Source organism: Leuresthes tenuis, unplaced genomic scaffold, assembly GCF_036924035.1.
Source record: "Leuresthes tenuis unplaced genomic scaffold, fLeuTen1.0.hap1 SCAF_4, whole genome shotgun sequence".
Classification (NCBI taxonomy): domain Eukaryota; kingdom Metazoa; phylum Chordata; class Actinopteri; order Atheriniformes; family Atherinopsidae; genus Leuresthes; species Leuresthes tenuis.
This window is the reverse complement of record NW_027325358.1, coordinates 36,864,435-36,887,251: the sequence shown is the minus strand read 5'-3', so window position 1 is coordinate 36,887,251 and position 22,817 is coordinate 36,864,435. Positions and strand designations below refer to the sequence as shown.

At 40.3% G+C, this 22,817-nt stretch overlaps 1 protein-coding gene across 5 annotated transcripts in view; it reads left to right on the top strand.

Annotated features, from left to right (window-relative positions):
• LOC140304850 (teneurin-3) overlaps positions 1-22,817 on the top strand; it is a 207,533-nt gene that overhangs the window by 142,408 nt on the left and 42,308 nt on the right. For 3 of the 5 annotated variants that reach the window (XM_072383646.1, XM_072383645.1, XM_072383643.1), the window contains 3 exons: positions 15,107-15,178; positions 16,550-16,727; positions 17,301-17,321. In XM_072383646.1, coding sequence (XP_072239747.1) covers positions 15,107-15,178; positions 16,550-16,727; positions 17,301-17,321 — 271 coding nt within the window. The remainder of the gene's footprint in view (positions 1-15,106; positions 15,179-16,549; positions 16,728-17,300; positions 17,322-22,817) is intronic. The other 2 variants (XM_072383644.1, XM_072383642.1) reach the window with 1 other exon arrangement.

Below are 22,817 nucleotides of genomic sequence, written 5' to 3'. Positions count from 1 at the left end.
CTGTTTTGGCTCCTTTTCTTTTCACCCTGTACACATCAGACTTCAGGTGCAACTCGGAGTCCTGCCACATAAAGAAGTATTCTGATGATACGGCTGTTGTGGCATGTGTGCGCGGTGGACAGGAGAAGGAGTACAGGGACCTTGTGGAGTCCTTCAATGGCTGGACCAAAAAGAACTGTTTGCTCCTGAACACTACTTAGACCAAGGAGCAGGTGGTTGACTTATCTAAAACTGATCTAAAACTCCATACCAGTCAGTCTGCATTGATGGAGGGGAGATAGAGACTGTGCAGTCCTACAAATACCTGGGGGTGGTACTGGATAATAAACTGAAGTGGTCTGCCAACATCGAAGCTGTGTATTATTAATATAATTCATATTAATGAATTTGTTGATGTACATTGTGACTCACACATGTGGTACCACTCCCCCTCTTGCATTTGGATTTTTAGTTCTGCTTCCCATTTCTCTTTTACATAAAGTGTTGATTCCTTCCTGCTCTCATCCAAAGCTTTATATAACGCAGAAATGGGCCATGATCCCTTCTGTTTGTATGAATCGATAATAACACCAATCACTTTATTTATAGTTTCATTTGACCTTATCTCTTTTGTGAAATAATCTCTCAACTGCAAGTATCTAAAAAGGTCTTTGTTTTCGAGGCTATACTTTGTCTTTAGATCTTGGAAACTTAGAAATTGTCCACCTTCTGATACTTTACATATTGCTGTCGTGTCTTTTTGTGCCCATTCTCTGAATGTTGGATCACACGTCCCTGGCTTAAACTTTAAATCATACGCGAACCACCTCAGAGTGCATGTATCCCTCTTAAGTTTGTACTTTCTTACTACAGTGCTCCATATTTCAAATGTAAATGCAACTATTGGGTTCATAGCATGTTTCAAAGTATCTATCAGATGTTTATCCCCCACCAATATCTGGGTTTGAAAGCCCTGTACTTCCCTTTCCATTTCTTTCCATTTAGACTCATAGTCAGGTCTACACCAGCAGGCCAGATGTCTAAGCTGAGCTGCATAAAAATATTCTGTAATGTTAGGCAAAGCCACCCCCCCTTGCTTTCAGGTAGTTGAAGTGTCGTCAATTTTATTCTGGGTTTTTTACTGTTCCAAATTAATCTAGAAATCATCTTGTCCCAGGCTATACATTTGTTTTGGGGAATATTAATTGGAAGAGCTTGAAATTAATATAACAATTTGGGTAAAATATTCATTTTGACTGTCTGTATTCTAGCTCTGAAGTCTAATGGTAGGGTAAACCACCTTTCAATATCTTTTTGGATGTTTTTTTCAATTTCACTATCATTGTTTTCAAACATGTCGGGAAGGGTTTTACTCAGAGTTACACCAAGATACTTCATTGTTTTAAAGTTATATTTCAAATGATATGCATCTCTTATTTGTCGGGATGGAGAATAATTTAACGAGAGAATTTGTGTTTTTGATATGTTCAGTTTATACCCTGAATAGTATTCATACTTTTCCAGAAGAGACATTAGGTGTGGGAAACATATCTGGTTGTTCAAGAAAAATAATGACATCATCCTCAAAAAGGCCAATGATGTGTTCAGTCCCCCCTACAGTGACACCCTGCAGCTCCCCACTCTGCCTTATCGCCTGCGCTAAAGGTTTGACATACAAAGCAAAAAGAGTGGGAGACAGACAACAACCTTGTCTTGTCCCCCTCTCCAGCTGAAACGAGTTGGACAGTCTCCCATTTACTCTGATCTTAGCTGTGAGCTCTTGATACATAGTTTTGATACATTGGATTACCTTTTTATTGAAGCCAAATCTCTTTAGTACCTCATATAAGAATAACCAACTAAGACTATCAAATGCCTCATCCAAACTAACCAGAATTGTACCACTTTTTTGAGCATTGTCTAGAATATGGAGGGTTCTTCTAATATTATTTTGTGTTTGGAGACCTTTCATAAAACCAGTTTGGTCTTCATCAATCAAATCTGGTATGTTGGCCTCAAGTCTTTTGCAAATAATTGATGTAAATAATTTGTAGTCTACATTCAAAAGTGAAATCGGTCTATAGTTTTTGCAGTCTTCTTTATCTTTGCTTTCTTTAGGTAGAACGGTAATAATTGCTTACTTCCACGATGGAGGGGCCCCGCTTTCATTAAGTGTCCAGTCAAAACAGGGCAGAAGCAAAGGTGTTAGCTCCTTCTGAAAGGCCTTGTACCATTCCAAAGGGTACCCATCACTACCTGGTGATTTACTAGTCTTTAACCTACTAATTGCAGCTTCCAGCTCCATAACTGTGAATTGTGACGTAATAGTGTCATTCTGTGTCTCACCAACAGATGGCAGGTCCAGTTTGTCAAGAAAACTTCTTATTGTTTCTTCATTAGCTGATAGTGGATTAGAATAGAGTTTCTTGTTGTATTCTTTAAATATTCTTTCAATTTTATCTGGTTCATGTGATAGTTAGTTGGTCTGAGGGTTCCTTATTTTATGAATTGTGTTGATGGTCTGCTGTTTCTGCAGCTGTCTAGCTAAGAGCCTTTTGGGCTTTTTCGCTTTTGGGCCTGATTCATAGTATGTCTGCTTTACAAATCTTGCCCTCTTTTCTATATTTGTCCTGAGTATCTCATTTAGCTCTTCCCTTACCTTTTTTATTTGTTGTAATACAGACTGATTTTCCGTGTTCTTATGTTTCTTTTCCAGTTCTTGCAGTTTTTCCACTTTGTTTGTATATAGCTAGCCAAGCCTTTTTTTTGTGATGCTGTCAAAGCGATTAATGAATGCCTTCATAGCGTCCCATAGAATCGCAGGGTTCAGTTCCCCGTTATCGTTCTCTTCTATATACCTTTTTATTTCTTCTTTTATCTGTTCCACATTTGCCCTATTGTTCAAGATGCCCACATTTAGCCTCCATTTATTTATTTTCCTATTATTTAGGTGTAACCTCTCTTCCTCAGCTCCTGAGCTGCGACTTGTGCACTCTTGTAAGTACGTGTTCCCGAGTTCCAGTGAATGCGCATCTTGTCCAGCAGAGTCTGGAAACAAATTCCCTTCTCTTTCAGGAGCCTCTTTAGCCCGTGTATGCCTTGCGCTTTTGAACAACCTCTGTAGCATAATCATGGTCAAACGACAGGCGTTGCCCTTCAATCATTATTTTCTTTTCCCAGGCTTTTTTCAGTATTGCTTCTTTGGTGTTAAACTCTAGGAAATTTACCACTATAGACCTGGGTGGCTGGTTCCGCTCTGGTTTAAGAGCTAAAGCTCTGTGTCCACGCTGAATCTGCAGGCTAATGTCTGCTGTCAGTGCAAGTTCACTCTTCAGGAGTTGCTGCACAAAGTCAGGCATGGAGTTTCCTTCTTTCCCTTCGAGTACGCCGTAAATGCGAATGTTATACCGCCTCGACCCTCCATATCAGTCAGCTTTTCCTGCATTATTTTCTGTCTTTCCATGAACTAAATGAGCACCTCCTTCATAGCCATGTTAGCTGACTTGGTCTCATTGATCCGTGTTTCTGCATCCTTCAGCCCGGTTTTGTTGGCCTGGATTCGAGCGGAGTTAGCAGAAAGTTTCTGGTACATTTCCTGTTTGAGATCTTTGAGTTCATTTTTCATGTCTTCCTTAAGTTCTTCTTTAAGAGTGTGTAGATCCACCTTATGCTCAGTCCTGAAGTCGTGTAATTCCTTTCTGATACTTTGAAGCACCAAGCACATGTTGTCCGCTGGGTGGTCGTTAGCACTCTGATCGTCATCCATCTTCTGTGTATTCTTCCCTTCTTGAATGTCACATTTCGTTTGACTTCTAGTTGTTACTCCCCTATTCATTCCAAAGTAAAATTACCATGAGTTGCCCGGCAATCGTGACTTTAGGGGGGCTAATTCTGACTTGCTATCGGGAGCTCAAGCTCATGCAGCCATCTTGTTGTCTTGCTTCCCCGGAAGTCTCCAGGAATTGCCTTTTAACAGGTCCAATCCCAGTGTTCATTGGTCGACCAATCAAGATATCACATGAACCCAAAAACAAAATAATTGGCCAGTTGATATGAATCATGTTTTATACCAAAACTCACCAACCTGCTGTAAAGCATTAATTAGAAATGCAGTGACACCATCTTATTTTGTTGTGGAAAAACTTCATTTTAGAGAACACATCAACACGGAGACACAACAAGACAAAACAGAACAAGTCTCACAAAAAATGTTTGGGAAAACTTGAGTAAACTTTAGTAAACCATGGTTAATAGTAGTATCATCCACCCCCCTGATGAGACTTAATTCTGCCAAACTCTTCCACTGCAGTTTCTCCTCCTATTTTGCTGTCTGCTGCAGGACAGAAATGTTTGTGGTTAGATTTTATTTTGGGAACAACACAGTATCAAGAAAGCAGCCGATTCTTCTCAATGAGGAACGGATTAACCTGTTTAGGATAAATATTGTCTGTCCTTTCTTAATTCAGCTCAGTGAGTTTAGACAAAACTTCAGCATAATCTGCTTAATTCTCACTTGTTACTTAATACTAAATTGTCTTTAAATCTTACCAGTGACTTTGTTTGGTGATACTGAGCCATCCACAGACAGTTCAGGATCAGCATTAAGTTTTTCTGCTCCAGTTGAATCAGAATCACTTCATGTGGTGCCAAAAGTGTGACATCAGAGCTGCTTCCAACATCATGTGATGTTTCAAGTTTCAACCATTGCTTTTTGTTTTATTTATTTGTCATTTATTTATATAAACTGATCATAATTGTTTTAGGCTAGCCTTTTGCTGCTACAGTGTCGGATCTGTGTTGTCTTGTTGTGCTCAAGAGGAAGAGCAGTCACCTACCAATCAGAAGGTTGGTAGTTCAACACTTGTCAAAGCATCCTTGGGCAAGACACTAAACCTCATGCCTACCAATGCATCCATCGATGTGTGAATGTAGCTGGAAGCATTGTGTAGCTGTGTAGACAAAGATGTGCTGTGTGAGTGAATGGGTGAATGTGGCATGTAGTGTTAAAAAGTGCTTTGAGTAGTCAGCTAGACTAGAAAAGCACTACACAAGTAAAGTCCAAAGCATGCATGCTTTGATCTAAAGGCCCAGATCAGCTTCACTATTTTTCTTCTCATCATTCTTTTTAATCATTTTCTTTGCTCTGAGCTGTTTTGGAATGTTAGCGAAATTGTTCGGGATCCTTTTTGTTTTTTCTTTGACATAAATTAGGCCTTTAATCGTGCAGTTCAAAGTGCTCTGCTTTACCTTACTTAGAGCAGCCCTGCCTTCAGTATCTCCTGTTTTACTTAAGTGCACCATATTAAACAATCTCTAGACTGTTATGTCAATGCTATTTTTATTTCTATTTTACTCATTAAGAAGCTTAGTTGCAGGTATTGAAGATAAACAAAGGCAGGAAAATTTAGGAGGGTCCAAGGTGAAGAGAGTGGCAATTCAGTTTGTTCAAGAAGGGGAGAAAGTTAATAAGATAGGAGGCAAGGCAGCTTAGAGGATGCTTGTGATTGGGAGATGCAGGCAGATTTAGGAGGAAAGCTTGTTGTTCCCCAGTCAATAGCCTCCACAAATCTAAGGCCTGACATAGTCTTGTGGTCTAGGAGTAGAAAGAGTGTCTGTTTCATAGAGCTGACTGTTCCTTGGGAGGACTTAGTCGTAGAAGCATATGAAAGGAAAAAGCTTAGGTATGTGGAGTTGGGGGCAGAAGCAGAGCAGCGAGGATGGAAAGTTAGGATCTGTCCAGTGGAAGTAGGTTGTGGAGAATTTGTTGCAAAGTCTGTTGTCTCATTGTTGAGGGAGTTGGGTGTAAGTGGACAGAGTTTGAGGAAAATAGTGAAGGAAGTGTAAGATCAGACAGTAAAGTCCAGTCAGTGGATTTGGATTTGAAGAAGCAATAGTAGCTGGGGGCCCAGCAGGGGGAGCAGTTAGGGTAAACAGACTCTTGAAAGAAGCAAGGAAGAAATCCAGGATGTATTTAAGTGGAGGGTGTGGCCCATGTGAGCCTTTTGAAACCAGGTTGGAATTTTAGGTAATTTAGCTGTATGGCCTTGTTTTTGCTGGCATTTTTAGTGATTGTAGGACTGTTTAGGTGAGTTTGTCTGCTGAATCTGCTAGTGTGTCTTGTCCTGCCTCCATCTCTGGCACCCTCTGTACTTTCATTACCCCCTACCCGAACCAGGGTTTGCATCCCATTCCTACTTATCTTTACCTCTTCTATTTCTACCCCCTACCTGAACCAAGGTTTGTATCCACCCCACCCCGCTATGACTGGTGTGCAGTTGGTGGGAGGCTGGTGTAGCTTGTGGTTATGGAAGAAAAGATGGTTGTTGTGGTGTGAGGAGCAGTGATGGCTCCTGGAGGTGTCGTGGGCCCAACTAGACGAAACACCGATAAAAGGAGGTTCCCACCTGATGACCCCAATGACATGTTGGTCAGCACTGCTCACTGGTCTATCTAGAGAATTATTCACTGGTCCATTTTTTCTTTTGCACAAGTTTCTTCTTTTTACCTTGAATTCTATTTAACAATTCTTAACGATTTCTGTTTAATTCAATAAAAATGCATCCTTTCGACTTAGAAGTCGCTAATTATATTCATATTTTGTTCAGCTCTCTGGTCCAGCATAGTTGTTTTAAATGCACCATGACAATAAACCTCGACTTGACTTATTATGAGTCAGACTGATTGCAGCTACCCATTTTCCTCTTTATGAAAGCCATTGGTAACATCTGGCTCCCATACCACACATTTTATTGCTACGTTTTTGTTAATATTCTAATAATCTAACTCACTTTAAACCTTTCTGTAAAGCACTCTGCCATTCTGTAAAGAGAACAGATAAATTGTTTAATAGTTCTGCTGCAGTTAAATAGTTAATTTTATTATAGTTAACTATTTATTAATAGGAACAGACAAGACATACATGTCACCTGGCATACATGTCACTTGGCAGCATACAAGGAATTCCCATAGACAGTAATCATCAGTAATCATAGACATTTTATAGATGTAAATATGCAGAGATTGTGTTGTATTGGTTATAGAAAAGTAGAAAATAAGATACCATATACAATATTGAAAGAATCTCCTTAGCAGCCAGTATATATATTTACAAATGGAATAAGTATGGATTGATATTTACAATGTATTTACAGTGTCCCAGTGATTGTACATGGAGATATGCACATGATAGGGATTTAATTGCACATTGTCCCATGTTTAACATGTAATTTTCACATGTAGCCTTTGGTCTACTGAGAACAGTGCTGGTTGTACAGTCTACAAGCTGCTTGTTTAATATAACCTGATGTAACCCGATTCATGTATACTTGAGGCACCGTACTGACAGGCAGCATGTTCACATGTTCACTGTTTGTTGTGTGTATAGTGTGATTGATTATGTGTATACAAGCGAGGAAATATATATTCACGGGAAGATCTCCTAGCGTTACAATGGTCCGGACATAGTGTTAAGCCGGCTGAACTGAAGAAGCCATTTAGCAGGTGCAGAGCTGGAGTCAAACTAAAGGCTAGTCTAAGAGCTGCCCATTGGTGAAAGGTGCTCATGGAAAATGAGCTGTGTAACAAGTGTGACGAGTTGGAGGCACTGGCGAAGAATCAGCGAGCGTATCATGAGTGTAGTTTCATGTGTTTCACGGAGATCTGGCTGGGCAATAACACCCCTGGCTCCTGTGTGGACTGACCTGGCTTCACAGCAGTACGAGCGGACAGAGACACGAAGGCAAGTGGGAAGAACAAAGGTGGGGTACTGACTTTATATATGAACAACAGACGGTGTCTCCCCGGACATATGTTGAACTTTTGGCAGTCGGGCTAAGACCGTATTATGTTCCGAGGGAGTTTTCCCACATCGTCGCCATCATTGTTTACAGTCCACCGTGGGCAGGGGCTGACATCATTCACAAAATGGTCGCAAGACTACAGACCCGGCACCCTGCTGTATTTATTCTTATATCAGGGGATTTTAATCATGTTACCCTCACCTCCCATTTGACTGGCTTTGTGCAGTATATGACAAACAACACCTCCTACTGCCTCTTCCCCCATTTGTCCTTCACAGGAAGTGGACACCAGAGGGCAGTGAGACTCTGAGGAACTGCTTTGATTGTACGGACTGGGATGTATACAAACCCACTACATACAAAAAGGAAGGCATACATTCATGACAACCAAAACTAAAGCAGCTGATAGTATAGATATTTGCACAAATGACATCTATGTGCATGTGTTGATTTAGTTATGCCATTGATATTGTTCGTGTGTATATTCAAGTCAATAGAAAAGTCATTGCTTTGCTTTATGAATTTACACATTTTTACTATTTTTACACATTCTCTATCACACACTTTCACACAATTATGGAGGCATTGGAGGCAGTGTAGGGTTCAGGGTCTTGCCCAAGGACACTTTGATATGTGGTCCAGGGAAGCCAGGAACTGAACCACCAATCGTCCGATTAGCAGATGACTGCTCTTCCTCCTGAGCTATCAGCCCCTGAAACTGGATGTGTGTTTCGATTATTTAGCGTATTCATGCAACAACAGATGCAAATTGTTGATCAAACAGAATGATTTGGAAATCAATATTTTGCCATTTTGGTGCACTATTTTCATATTTGTTCATTTCTTAATATTTGTCTGTTTTTTCACAAGCATATGTTGAAAAGACATTATGTCTGTTATTTTTTCCAGGTGTGCAGTGCAAAAGTAATTAACAATTCAATTATAATGGTTGGTAGGTCACTTGTGAACTTTACTCTAGCAGTGACTGACAAATACAAAGATGCAGTGTCCTGACGGCACTACCTTATATTGCAGCAGGACAGCTGCTATGTTATTTGAGGGTTTTGTAGTGATTCACATTGCTTGTACCATCATCAGTGAATGTTAAAATGATATCAGTTTTAAGGTGTGTCCATATAGAAAGATTATTTCTTATGTGGTCCTATAATGTGTTTCTCCCGATGGAGATCATTTTATTTTAAGATTGAGCTTTTAAAATGAAACTGCGTTAGTGTGGCTGTAGCTTTAATGGATGAGATTAAGACTGAGTTTTAAAATCAAGGTCAGATCCACTTATTCACATACACTTTGAAAAAATGTGTGAGAAAGCCTTGCTGGCTTCTCTTTTAACACAGCAGGAGAATTCAAAGTTCCACCTTCTGGCTGCCTTTGACTTTCTTTTACTATCATTCCCCATCACCACACACATTTACACATGCTTGTTTTTCTTGTCTTTTTGGTGATTCATCATTGCATTCGTTAGTCCCTTACTTTAACCATAACCACCACAGCGGAATGCCTAACACTAACACTAACAGGGGTAAGGGTAAGGGTTAGCTTACCCTAAACCCCAATTCTTACCCTAACCATAAAATCTGAGTTTGACGCTCAAACATGTCTTTAAATATATGGTATCATTACCTTTAAACACATTGGAACCCACAAGTATAGTGAGCTTCTCATCTTTGACCTTATGAATATAGAAAGGTAAGTACCCACAAACACATGCATATAGGCACATGTTTTATCTCCCACACTTCGCTGCACAGCATGTGTAGAACCCTGCTGGCTCAGCCTCTGTTGATCAATCAACAAATGCTAATGGGGAAGAGATGAAAAAGAGCAACTAGGAGAGTAGGATAGATTGAATGCAAAGAAAAGGAATGAGCGAATGGGAAGTGTACTGACTTGTATGGAATTTTATAAGCCAACAGTATTTTATCATGCTGGGTCTGAAAAACGAAGGTATTGACTACAGGCTCCTCTCAACGTGAAAAAGCAGCAGTTAAATTCTGAGCTCTATCCTAATGTCTGAGCTCCTTACCATGTGCTTGAGTATGAATCCACTATGGAGGGGACCCTATCTCAGTTGTTAAGTCTCTATACAGAAAAATTACCTTAGATGGGAGAAGTTTATTGTCGTGTCCTAACAGCGCTTAATATTTTCATGGCATTAAAGTAAGATTACTTTAGGAGCACATTATTATTATTATTATTATTATTATTATTATTATTAGTGTTTTTTTATCAATTATGTACATATAGTTTTAGAAAAATCTTTTTCTTCTGCCCAATAAGCAACAGCTCTTCTAATTCCAAATCGATTTTTTTTCTCTTCTATTCAGTTACTGCAATATAATTATTTGCTGTAAGCATTAAAACAGACAGTGTTCTTAATTAGATGTTGAAAACACGTAAAAGCCCATTCTTTTTATCATCTGGACTTTTCTTGATTAGGTATTTTTATACCATGTGGTGCATAATGAAGCCTATGCGCAAAGTCATCAACACAAGTTTTTGTAATTTTTTGGAATACCGAAAATTGGGTTTGGTTGAGATTTACTGACTGGCGATTATTGCTCTGAAAGTAGTCTAGTTTCCTGTACAATCATGTGAAGTGTAGAGCATGGCGTTAAAACAGTGATCAACCGAGTCAAATTAGTTACACAGACAAAAGAGATGGATGGATTTATGGACTGATTCATGGATAGATAGATGGAGAGGTAGATAGTTGGGCAGATACACATAAAGGAGCATTAGATGCGGGGCTTTATTTGCAAGATGACAGAGTTTTAATAATTCAGCTCACCACAGGAGGATCCTCTTTGATGTTTCACTTTAAAGAACAAGCTCATCTTTCTTTTTTTTCATACCTCCTTATATTGTCTCTTCTCTGTCATCTGCTCATATCTTTCAAATCTCTCTCTCTCTTCATGTCTCCCTCTTTCTCTCTCACACATGCAGATATCAACACACTGTACCAGTCGCAGTTACACAAGAGGATAATAATTATTATAATTATGCATTACTAATTAACTATTAAGTAATATATGCAGTGATGTTAATATTACTAGACAAATAGCTCACTGTCTGCTGTATTAATTCTATTCTATGCTCAAAGCCAAAGCAATGCACAAATGGATCAGCTACGATCAGTTTTATAGCCATTCATTTAGTTTAGTTAAATTTTACATAAATAGGCAGCAGGATGGTTCACATGATGTGAACAGCAATGGGCGCACTATTGAAATAACCACATGCATGCATAGCCAATTTAGTTTTTTCCTAATCTAGTGCTTAGACACTTGCCTAGAAGCTACTAGTACAAGACAGGTTACTTTTTAGCTTTCTGTTTTTGTCGCTTCAGTTGATTTATTTATTTTAAACTGACATTTTGAGCTAAGTGACCAATAGCTCTGGTGCATTTTAGCATAGTTTACTGGCTGCTTACTGATTATATACTGTGGACAAATCAAATTTCTTCAGTATTTATAGAGATCCCATTTTTTAAGTCTGATAGCAAGAAGATAATTGCCAGTTCTGTTTGTTTTCTAGCTTAGTGGCTTGCAGCACTAGCCTAAATTACATTCCATGGTAGCCTAGTGATTCACTAAACCTTTCAGTTTCAAACATCTGATTTTCATTTTCACCAAAATTCTCAATTTAGAAGAAGATTCAAGTGTGTGATTTTCACCTATGATCCTGTTTCAATCACTCAGTATTCTACCACTTAAGTTTGGAGGCATACAAAAACTGTGCTTACCTTAAAGAGGATATCAGTATTTCTTTATATTTTTGGTTAACTCAAAAGAAAGGATAAATGACACTCGGACGAGACTGCGTTCCACATTCAAATTAGCCTCACCAGCCACTGCACAGCTCTGTTGGATAAAACTATCAAATAAGTTGCCCTGATGCTTTGGATTTTTTCCTCATTGATAATAGATAGATAATTCTTCTCCAAAGTTTGATTGTGTGCCTTTGTAAAAATATATACCTACTGTGACATCTCGTCCTCAGCAATGGCATATATTCTTGTCCACTTCTCTGACAGCCACAATTATAACAGGTGACTCCATTGTTATGAACATCCATTTATTCTGTGACGGCCTCATGGCCCGACTTGATTTTTGATTGGTTGTCTGGGATCTCATCAGGAGAGATTGTCAACACCTGAATTGCTGTGAATGCTCATTTATAAGAAGAGTTCTCTCCTGTTTGAGTTGCTGGATTTGTTTGAGCTTTGGTTACTTATATTTAACATCTTAACAGAGTGGAGGCTCTATTCGACAGGCTGCTCTGGGCTCACCTGACTATCAATCTGGCCAAATGTGAATTTGCAAAGGCTACAGTAACCTATTTAGGTAAGATTGTGGGACAGGGAAAAGTTTGTCCCATTCATGCAAAAGTCTGGGCAATACAAGCATTTCCTGTTCCATCCACTAACCAAGAATTGTTGCGTTTCTTGGGGATGGCAGGTTATTATCGGGTTTTGTGCCAGTTTTGCCTCTGTTGTAGTTCCATTGGCTGAGTTTAAGTATGTTTGGTCTCCCCTTTGTCAGCAGGCATTCGACCAAGTGAAATGTCTGTTTTCATCTGCTCCTGTGCTCGCAGCTCCTCAGCTGGATCAGCCTTTCCAGTTGCAAGTAGATGCAAGAGATGTTGGATCTGGGACAGTTTGTTACAGAGAGATGAAAGTGGGGAGGAAAGGCCCATAAGTTACTTCTTGAAGAAGTTTAAAGTGTATCAGAAGCATTATTCTGTGATAGAAAAAGAGGCACTTGCTCTTATTTGGGCCCTTCAACACTTTAATGTTTATGTTGGGTCAGGTTCTTCTTTGGTGGTTTATACTGACCACAACCCATTAACTTTTTTGCATTCTCTCCAAAACCCAAATCAAAGACTGATGCAATGGGCTTTAATTTAGCAGTTTATCATTTGGACATGTCATATTAAAGGCAAAAAAAATGTGTTTGCAGATGCACTGTCATGTGCTTCTTTGATGTAAGATCTGCATTTAGAGAAAAACTGCCCTCTTGTCTTTTTGTATGTCTTCTGCCCTGATTTTTACGTACACTTAAAAGTGCCTCCTCCGAATCCAAGGTTGCTGGGTCATGAGAATTGGGGATGGGGGTGTATTGGGACGTGATGGGAAAATTTTCATTGATTGTTGGTAAATAACGGATTAGACAGGTGTTTGGTAAATGAAATATTTTTACTTGTATGTTTACTTGTATTGCTTGGTCGGAGGTGGGACATCACACTTGTGGAGGGGGATGTGACGGCCTCATGGCCTGACTTAATTTTTTATTGATTGTCAGGGATCTCATCAGGAGAGATGGTCAACACCTGAATTGGTGTGAATGCTCATTTATTTAGAAGAGCTCTGAGCAGTCTCTCTCTCCTGTTTGAGTTCCTGGTTTTGTTTGAGCTTTGGTTACTTATAGTTTGTTACATCTTACATTTTCCCATACATTACAAACATTACTGATGCACTGACATACACAGTTAACCTTATTGTGGTTTAATTAAATAAATTTATGTTTTATAGTTTAAAGTTATGTGTGGTCTCAATTTTTTGTCCTACCTCTGAGCCAGGTTATGACAATTCTTATTTAATGCCACCACCCACTGTTTCCGTGACGCTGCAGTTCTAGTTATTCTGAATAAGGTTTCAGTACATCTTAGTTCACTCCCGTTTTCCAACAGTTGGAGTTGTTTAAAAAGGAAGTCAATGACCTTTTTAACTTTCTGAGCACCTGTTGCAGGTCTGTTTTTAACTCATGTTTCAACACCTCATCAGAATCCCGAATCTCCAAACATGACACCAATCTACTTCACCAAGTCATCAGTTATGTAACTTTTTTTTTTTAAATAATTCCTCTGTCTTCAAGAATAATAGACTGTATCTAAACATGCTCGTTAGCAAAATGCTTGTGGTAAATGTGCAACATGCTGCACAACTTTCCTTGCTGCTTACATACCTCCCTTCCTCTGTAGAAGCTAAGGTAGCTCAAACCACTGCTCTTCTTGTTGTCTCCTGCTGGTCTATCATCAAGCCTCTCCACATCCAAACTAAGATCATCATGCTATGAGCCTCTCATCCTGACTGGGGAATGTAAACAATAATAGCTTTATTCCACAAAGACAAACTGAATAGACAACCATGCTCTCAATTTAGAATAACCAGTTAAGCTACCATGTATGTATTTGGACAGTGGAAGTACCCAGAGAGAACCCATGCCTGCATGGGCAGAACATGCACTCCACACAGAAAGGCCCCAGTCGGGATTCAAACTAGCAACCCTCTTGTTGTGCTAACCATCACACCACCGTGCAGCCGGCTTCCATTGTCCCTGTTTGCCTGTGTGTGTTAGCCTTTGTGTTGGCCCTGTGATGGACTGGCGACCCGTCCAGGGAATACCCCACCGATGGCAGCTGGGACAGGACCCTGAACTGGATTGAGCGAGCATAGAAAAGGATGGGTGTTATGAATTATGTTATGAATCAGTAAGGATCTTAGCCTTGCTGGAACAGGTTTGCTTTGTGTCCCCAGAGTTATAACTAAACATAGAAAACCTGCCTACGTTTTTCTTCACCGTACATGTGGAACAAACTCACAAAAAAGTGAAGATCTACAACCCTTTGCTTGTAAATCAAATAGTAAATGATAGATGGACTGCATTTTTATAGCACTTTTCTAGTGTTCTTGACCAGTCAAAGTGCTTCTATATTATAAGCCACATTTCACATAGTTGCTTGTGTAAGACTTCTTAATCTATGCAGTGTTACAGGCAACATCATGCCCTTTTTCCCTATCACTCACAAGCCGATGAATGCATCATAGGCAGCGTGGGGTTCAGTGTCTCGCCCAAGGAGACTTTGACATGTATACTGAGGAATAAAGGAATACAACCACCAATCCTTTCATTTACAAGACCTTCGTTCTTACCCCTGAGTCTTGCAGCCAGTCTTCAGTCTTATTAAGCTGTTGAAATCATGAGGCTTTCCTGCTTGCCTCTGCATTTGATTGATTGAATTAAATGAAAGAACATTCATTTTTTTCACAAAATTCTTTTTTCTTTTTTATATTGTCGATACATTTTGTTGTGATTAATTTTTCTGTTATCTTTAAAGTGCTTTTTGGTTGTATTGTGCTATATAAATAAACTTGCCTTGCATTGTTTAGGATGCACAGTCCTACAAGTAATTTGAGGCAGGAGAGGGCTTGTTGTGTTTTTTCTGAAAGGCCCATCATTTGACCTCTGTTTTCTCTCTGCTGTTCACTACACTCATTATCTTTCATCTTTATTGCTTATCTCTCCTAGGTATACTGCACAAAGGAAATGGGGAGAATATTTTTGTTTCCCTGCAACCTCCTGTCATCAGCAGCATCATGGGTAAATATAGGTTCAAATATTACTGGTTTGTCATGGCAGCATGGAAAGTTATTTTGTTAACTAGCTAAAACAAGATTAAAGACGAAAATGATGCATTCTCAGTATAGAGATATGATACATCCTTGTGGAAAAGAAATCATTAATCACACACATATATATATATATATAACATTTTTGGATCAAGTTCAGTTGTCGGTTTTAAAATATCTATATCGGAGTCATCGGAGTTGATAGAACCTAATTTTTGCCCTACATTGATAAAGAGCAGTAACTAAAAGCTATTATAAGCTTTACTTGTGTTCTTGTCTTCGAGATGATATTGAAAAATTGTCTTAAAACCTTTCCAGCTGAACATTAAACTGTAATACCAATGTCCATCTAGGCTGATGAACCACTAAATCATATAAAAATAATAGATGAAAAATTAAATGATTGATATTGATAGTGGGTTCTCTCTGGGCACTCCAGCTCCCTCCCATGTCCAAAAACTATAGGTTAACTGGTGATTCTAAATGAACCCTAGGAGTGAGTGTGAGCATGCATGGTTTGTCTCTGTGGACCTGCGATGGGCTGACAACCTGCCCAGAGTGTACCCCGCCTCTCACCCAGTGGCATCCAGGATAGACTCCAGCCCCCCTGTGACCCTGTATTGGATTAAGCATTTCTAGAAAATGGATGAATCGGCTGATTTCACTGTCATTAGCAAGGCTGCATTCCTGCCTTATTTACATGGGTTAAAAAAATCAAATAACGAAAAAAAAAACTTTAAACACCCTTTAAAAAATGTATAAAAGAACATAAAATACTCACCCTAAGAGTTTCATAACTAACACTTTCTCATGTTGTAAGTAATTTCTTTCATTAGTGGTGAGATAACCTTTTCGCCCAGTTACAGGTAGGATAGACTCAAACACTTTTGCAAACATTAGCAGGACAAAGCAAGTATAAAGAAATCATACAAGGATGTTTCTACAACTATAAATTCATATCTGAATTTTAAATGTTTCCACTTATTATTACCCATCCTTATCCGGTTGTTTAGCTACTATTTGTGATGCCCATTTGCTTTTCGTTGTCCCACTGATTTAACTAATCTGAACTTTAACAGAACAAAAATTAGCTAGTGTCTGACCCTGGAGCAATCACTGTCATCTCAAAAGACAATTAGGCAGACTTGAATTTATAAATATGTGTTACCTAAGTTTGCAGTTAGTCTTGTTTGTATGTTCCATAGCACATGTGAAATGTCTTCTGGAATAGTGAGTCAAAATGTCTACAGATAGATATAAAAATACAACCACATGCTATTTAATGGCAAAGACCAACAGTTTCAGTCAGATTAATTTTCTAATAAATCTGATTTTTGTACAGGAAATGGTCGTCGTCGCAGCATCTCCTGCCCTAGCTGTAATGGCCAGGCAGAGGGCAACAAGCTGCTGGCACCCCTGGCTCTTGCTTGTGGGGCAGATGGAAGCATTTATGTTGGAGACTTTAACTACATCAGGAGAATCTTCCCATCTGGGAATGTTACCAGTGTCATGGAGCTGAGGTAAAAGGGAAGGGAGGGAGGGTGAATGACTGCTACTGCTGATAATGCATCAATGTTTTGATCCTAATCTGGAGCAAAAATCATCGTCACAAAAAGGCTATTGCCCTATTTTATAGTAAAACATTGCCCAGATCACTTCATCCATATTCTATACTGTTAATTTTTGAATAATGAATTTGGGTATTGTTGATTTACTTTATCAGTATCAGAGGGTTAACTGTACAACTGACCGCTTGTAAAACACATTTAAACGGTGGTTGGAAATACAAAATTATTTTGGATAAATGCAATCCAATTTTCTACTGCCAATGTGAACATGGTAGTGTGTTCTAAAGAATGAAAAGAAATGTATCATAGAAAGTGTGGTGTTGTGGCGTGAACTAAGAGTCATATTTTTCAACAGTTATGAAATCTTTCTCTTAATTATTTCTGTGACGCATGACTCACTTCTAACATCTACTTGTTTCCTAGGCATTTTTTCCCTCTGTCGATTCTTATTGTAAAACCAATCAAGCAAGGTACTAATTCACATTTCTTCTGTGTTTTCTTGCCTCTTCTTGCATTATATTAAAGAAACAAAGATTTCAGGCATAGGTAAGGCTACTATTTTAACCTTTTTTATCACTCCACTGTCAACTCATGCTTTAATTTTTCACCTAAATGATAACATTTTACACATCAAGTAAGGAAACATGGAATTCGGCACAGTAAGAGTGCAATACACCTCTCATCAAGGCAAAAAGAAGCAAAAAGTTAGGAGAGAAGTATCACCTTTTTTTGTTATTATTAAAATCAAACCCGCTCATAACTGTTTTTGTCTCTCTAAGAGCGACTCACTTTCCCCTTTGTTTCTTAGCCAGTTTTCAAGATACAAGGTATCTGTCCCTTTTGTGTGTTGTCAGCTAAGCCGAGCAGCAAGTCATCACTTTAGAAGTAGGTCTTGGCAAGGATATCCGACAAGGGTAAAGTTTAGAGGAGAGGGTGAAGTTTAGAGGTGATGTTGAGCATACTCACTGGTCTCCTTTTTCTCATATTCGTCTTTATCCTTCCTTGTCTCTGTGTGCATTCTCACTGTCCTCTTTAAATTCATTCCAATGTGATTATAGTGGTGGAAGAGTGCAGCAACTATTAGTTCTTACAGTAATTTTTTTTTTATTTTAGATTATGCATCGTATAAACTAATAAAAATACAAACACAATTTCCAGAAAAGCAGGAGTATATTAGCATTTGTTGATTCATTTAACGTTCACTAGTGAAAAAGATTTTTATTGTCTTTACTGCCCAACTCTATTGTGTTTGGAAAATATAAACACAAAATAATTTGCGGAATCGTCTAACGTCACCTTTTCTTTCAATGACACGTTTTAATCATTTGGAAAAGAGGGATACTCATTTTTCTCAATATTTAAGCTGCTCAACATTCTGGCATTGTGTCTGATTCTTCTCTTCGTGATGGGCTATATTTTTAATAGTAAAATGTAGAATATAGACACACAGTCTGTGTGTATGAAGCCATGTTGCTGAAAGTTATATAGAATGAGGTCTTGCTTTGACCTGCTGAAATAGCAATTATGCCTCTGTGAAAATACATTGTATTGTTAGCATATCCATTAGGGGTGGGATGAGATCTCATGCCACGAGGTCTCGCGAGATTAAACTTGATATTTCTTGTTGCGTTAAAAATCTGTCTCGCGAGATATCCAAATTTCTATTTGTGACCTGTGGGGGCAGTAATGCACCTTTGCTACTAATAAAAGCTCATGCTTACATCATGCATGTAAAGAGTTATAATAAAACATTTAAAAATGCATGTGCAGCTCGGTTAAAGAAAAGTCTGTTGGTCCTGTCATATATTTTGTCATTGTAGTTTTCTTAAAATCTCGTCTCATCTCGTTCTCGTGAACCCAATATCATATCATCCATCCATTTTCTATACCCACTTAATCCAACTCAGTGTTGCAGGAGGGCTGGAGCCTATCCCACAATCATTGGGCGAGAGGCGGGGTACACCTTGGACAGGGTCACAAAAAAGGGGATCAGACTGATTGGATCAAAACATAGCAGGCAGGAAGACAATTGGACTAGAGTAGTGATGATAGAAAAGAGAATGAAACCTGACAGTGTGGAATGAACGTGAGAAAGTGTAGCAGGATGAAAAGCCCAGACACTAGAGAATGAGGGCACATGAGAGGGAACAGATCTTTTTTACTGAACTTGCACTAAGCTTAATTTAAAAAAATGAAAGATCAACAGAAAAATTTAACAAAATGTATTGATGTACAACAATTGAATTTGCAACTCTTAGCGAGTGTGTGGTCTACTGGGAGCACTGCTGGTTGTGGAGTCTGACAGCTGCAGGAAGGAAGGACCTGCTGTAGTGCTCCTTCACACACTTCAGGTGAAGCAGTTTGTCGCTGAAGAAGCTCTCCAGAGCTGTTACTGTCTCCTGCGTGGGGTGGGAGTCATTCTCCCTCATGGATGACAACTTAGCCATCATCCTCTTCTCTCCTACCACCTCCACTGAGTCGAGGGGGCATCCCAGGACAGAGCTGGCCTTCTTGATCAGTTCATCAAGTCTCTTCCTGTCAGCCGTCGAGATCCTGCTCCCCCAGTAGACCACTCCATAAAAGGTGGCTGATGCCAACACAGTGTCATAGAAGGTCTTCAGGAGTGCCCCCTGCACTCCAAAAGTCCGTTCCCTGGATGTTCACTGGTGTCAGGAGGGGGGGTGATCACCTGTGGAAATCCACCACCAGTTCTTTAGCTTTCCCCGTGTTGATCTGGTGGCGGTTCTGCTGGCACCAGTCCACAAAGTCCTGCGTGAGTTCCCTGTACTCCTTGTCGTCCTCATTAGTGATGAGGCTGATGATTGCAGAGTCATCGGAGAACTTCTGCAGGTGACAAGTGGTTGTGTTGTAGGAAAAGTCTACAGTATAAAGGGTGAAGAGGAACAGAGCCAGGACCATTCCCTGCAAGGCCCCTGTACTGCAGACAGCTGCATCGGACACACAGTCCCCTGTGGATGTTCAGTGAGGTAATCCAAGGTGTGGTGTTGAAAGCACTGGAGAAATCAAAGAACGTGTGTTACGGCCTCATAAAATTAAAATAATACATAGGCTCAATGAGACCATAACATATTAGGACGCCACACAATGTTTTCAAAAAGACCACTGAAAAGGAAAAGGGAAAAAAAGAGTTAATGGTTAACCCATAAAGTTATGAACCAAAAAGAGATGGAGACCCCGGCCAAAAGGAACAAAAGGGGAAACACAGGGCCAGCCACGCAGTGGGCCGTCGCACCCTGCGTTTTCCCCACTTACTGAAAAAAACAAAAACAAATATAACTTGAAACAAAAACGACAAAACAGGACTACCGGCAGTCTCCAACTCAAACTAACATAACAAACTAAAATAAGAAAAAACTCTGCCATCTAAGACAGATAAATAATAAGAAAAAAAACAAGGGTTAACTATTAAATCAAAAGAAAGCAAACCATCAATGTGGCTGCTGCCCCCAGAGTGAGAGACCGCGGCCTTCCTCCTCTCCCTCTTTATCCTCGACCTGATTACCAATTGCCTACTGGCCTGTGGAGGACAACAAAGAGGAAGGAGAGGGCGGGGAGACAGCAGCACACCAAAACACTCCAGGTGTGCCATTACCTGGCCACACATAACAACGTGATGCTTACAGTTTATGTTATGTTTATGCATTTAGCAGATGCTAAATGAAGATATAACAAGCTATATAAAAAGCTAACAATAAACTACGTAGAAGGAACCCCCTAGTCCGACTCTGTCAGAGGTGACAGAGTAGAGATATTTGATGCGGGCAGGTAAGGGCAGCCAGTGGAGTTCAATGAACAGAGGGGTGACGTGTGTTCTTTTAGGCTGATTGAAGACCAGACGCGCCGCCGCGTTCTGGACCATCTGCAGAGGTTTCACAGCACAGGCTGGGAGACCAGTTTGGAGAGCATTGCAGTAGTCAAGGCGGGAGATAACCATGGCCTGCACCAGGAGTTGGGGGGCATGTTGGGTTAGGTATGGTCTGATCTTTCTTATGTTTAGTAATGCAAAGCGGCATGAACGAGCAACCGAGGTAACGTGATCTTTGAAGGTTAGTTGGTCTTCAATCATGACACCCAAGTTTCTAGCTACCTTTGATGGAGCAAGCGATAGGGATTCAGTTTGGATGCAGATGCTGTGGTGTATGGTTGGTTTGGCTGGGAAGACAAGCAGTTCAGTTTTTGGGAGGTTAAGTTGGAGGTGATGGGCTTTCATCCATGTTGATATGTCAGAGAGACTGTCTGAGATTCGTGCTGAGACCGTGTGGTTGTCAGTTTGGTAATGACAGATAGAGCTGGGTATCATCAGCATAACATCGGTATAAGAATTTCCAATACTTCCAGGAGTCTCCAGGTGAGAGAGAGCTCGATGTTGGAGGAAGCTCACAGCACCATCCACTCCAGTGCCAGGCTGGTAGGCAAACTGCAGTGGATCCAACGATGGGCTCACCAGGGGATGGAGATGGACAAGGACCAGCCGCTCCAGGGTCTTCATCAGGTGGGATGTTAGTGCCATCGCTGCTGAAGTCCTTGGGGTGTGGGGTCTTGGGCACAGGTACCATGCAGGATGTTTTTCACAGCTGTGGCATCCTCCCGAGCTTCAAGCTCAGGTTGAACATGTGTTCATGTGAGCTGAGTGTTGTGGAGTGGAAGGAGGAGGTGACGAAGGAGCAGGGGTCGTGAGCTCTGGGTGCAGAAAAGGGGGGCTGCAACATGGAGGACTGGGCTGGGGGAGGGGCACATGGCTGATCAAATCTATTGAAGAACACGTTCAGGTCATTTGCCGAAGTCCTGTATTTTTTTTTTAGGTCAAACTCGTTTACAGTGAGTGTTGGACTCTGCCAGGGCTGCCTCTTTTCACCAGACCTGTTTGTGATTTTCATGGACAGGATCCCGAGGCGTAGTTGTGGAGAGGAGAGCATCTGGTTTGTGAACCTCAGGGTTGCATTTATGCTTTTTGTGGATGATGTGGTTCTGTTGGCTTCTTCAAGCCAAGACCTTCAGCTGCACTACAGCGTTCACAGCCGAGTGTGAAGCGGCTGGGATGAACATCAGCTCTTCCAAATCTGAGGCCATGGTTCTCATCTGGAAGGAATGCTCTCTCTGGGTTGGGGATGAGTCCTTGCCTTACGCGGAGGAGTTAAGGTATCTGCGCATTTTGTTCATGAGTGATGGCAGGTTGGAGTGAGAGAAGGACAGACGGACTGGGGCTTCATCAGCGGTAATGAGGGTACTGCTCTGGTCTGTCACGACAAAGAGGGAGCTGAGCCAGAAAACAATACTTTCAATTTACTGGTCCATCTTTGTTCCAAACCTCACCTAGGGTCACAAGATCTGTGTAGTGACCGAAAGAATGAGAATGCAGATATGGGCTGAAATGGGTTTGCTTTGGAGGGTGGCTGGGCTCAGCTTTAAAGCTAGGGTGCGGAGCTCGGCCATCGAAAGTAGTCAGGTGAGGTGGTTTCGTCATCTGGTTAGGATGCCTTCCCTTTGGAAGTTTTCTGGGCAGGTTCTACAGGGAGGAGGCCTGGGGCAGACCCAGGACTCACTGGAGGGATTATATGTCCCTTCTGGCCTGGGAACGCCTTGGGATCCCCCAAAAGGAGCTGGAGAGTGTCGCTTGGGAGAGGGTCTGGGTTTCTCTCCTGCATCTGTCGCCTCCGTGACCTGACCTCAGATAAGCGGACAAAAATGGATGTGTGACTTGCATCATCAAGAGTTTGTCATAGATAAGCGATGAGCCATCGAATCCATGTAGCTCTGACAAACTGACATACAAACGATTTTTGATCTTCCACAAAATAACACTCTATATATAGCTATATATCACAGCTAAAACAACTAAATTAAAATGACATGACATTCTAGAGCATATTTGAAAATAATCACAATAACACTGTTTGTCCCTTGTTCTTGTTCTCTTTCCCTTTGAATTAATCTTTTTATTTGAACACAAACACTTAAACTGAATTTGTATATATCTACATGTTTCTAATCAAATTTTTGAGCACATCATGACATTTTCAC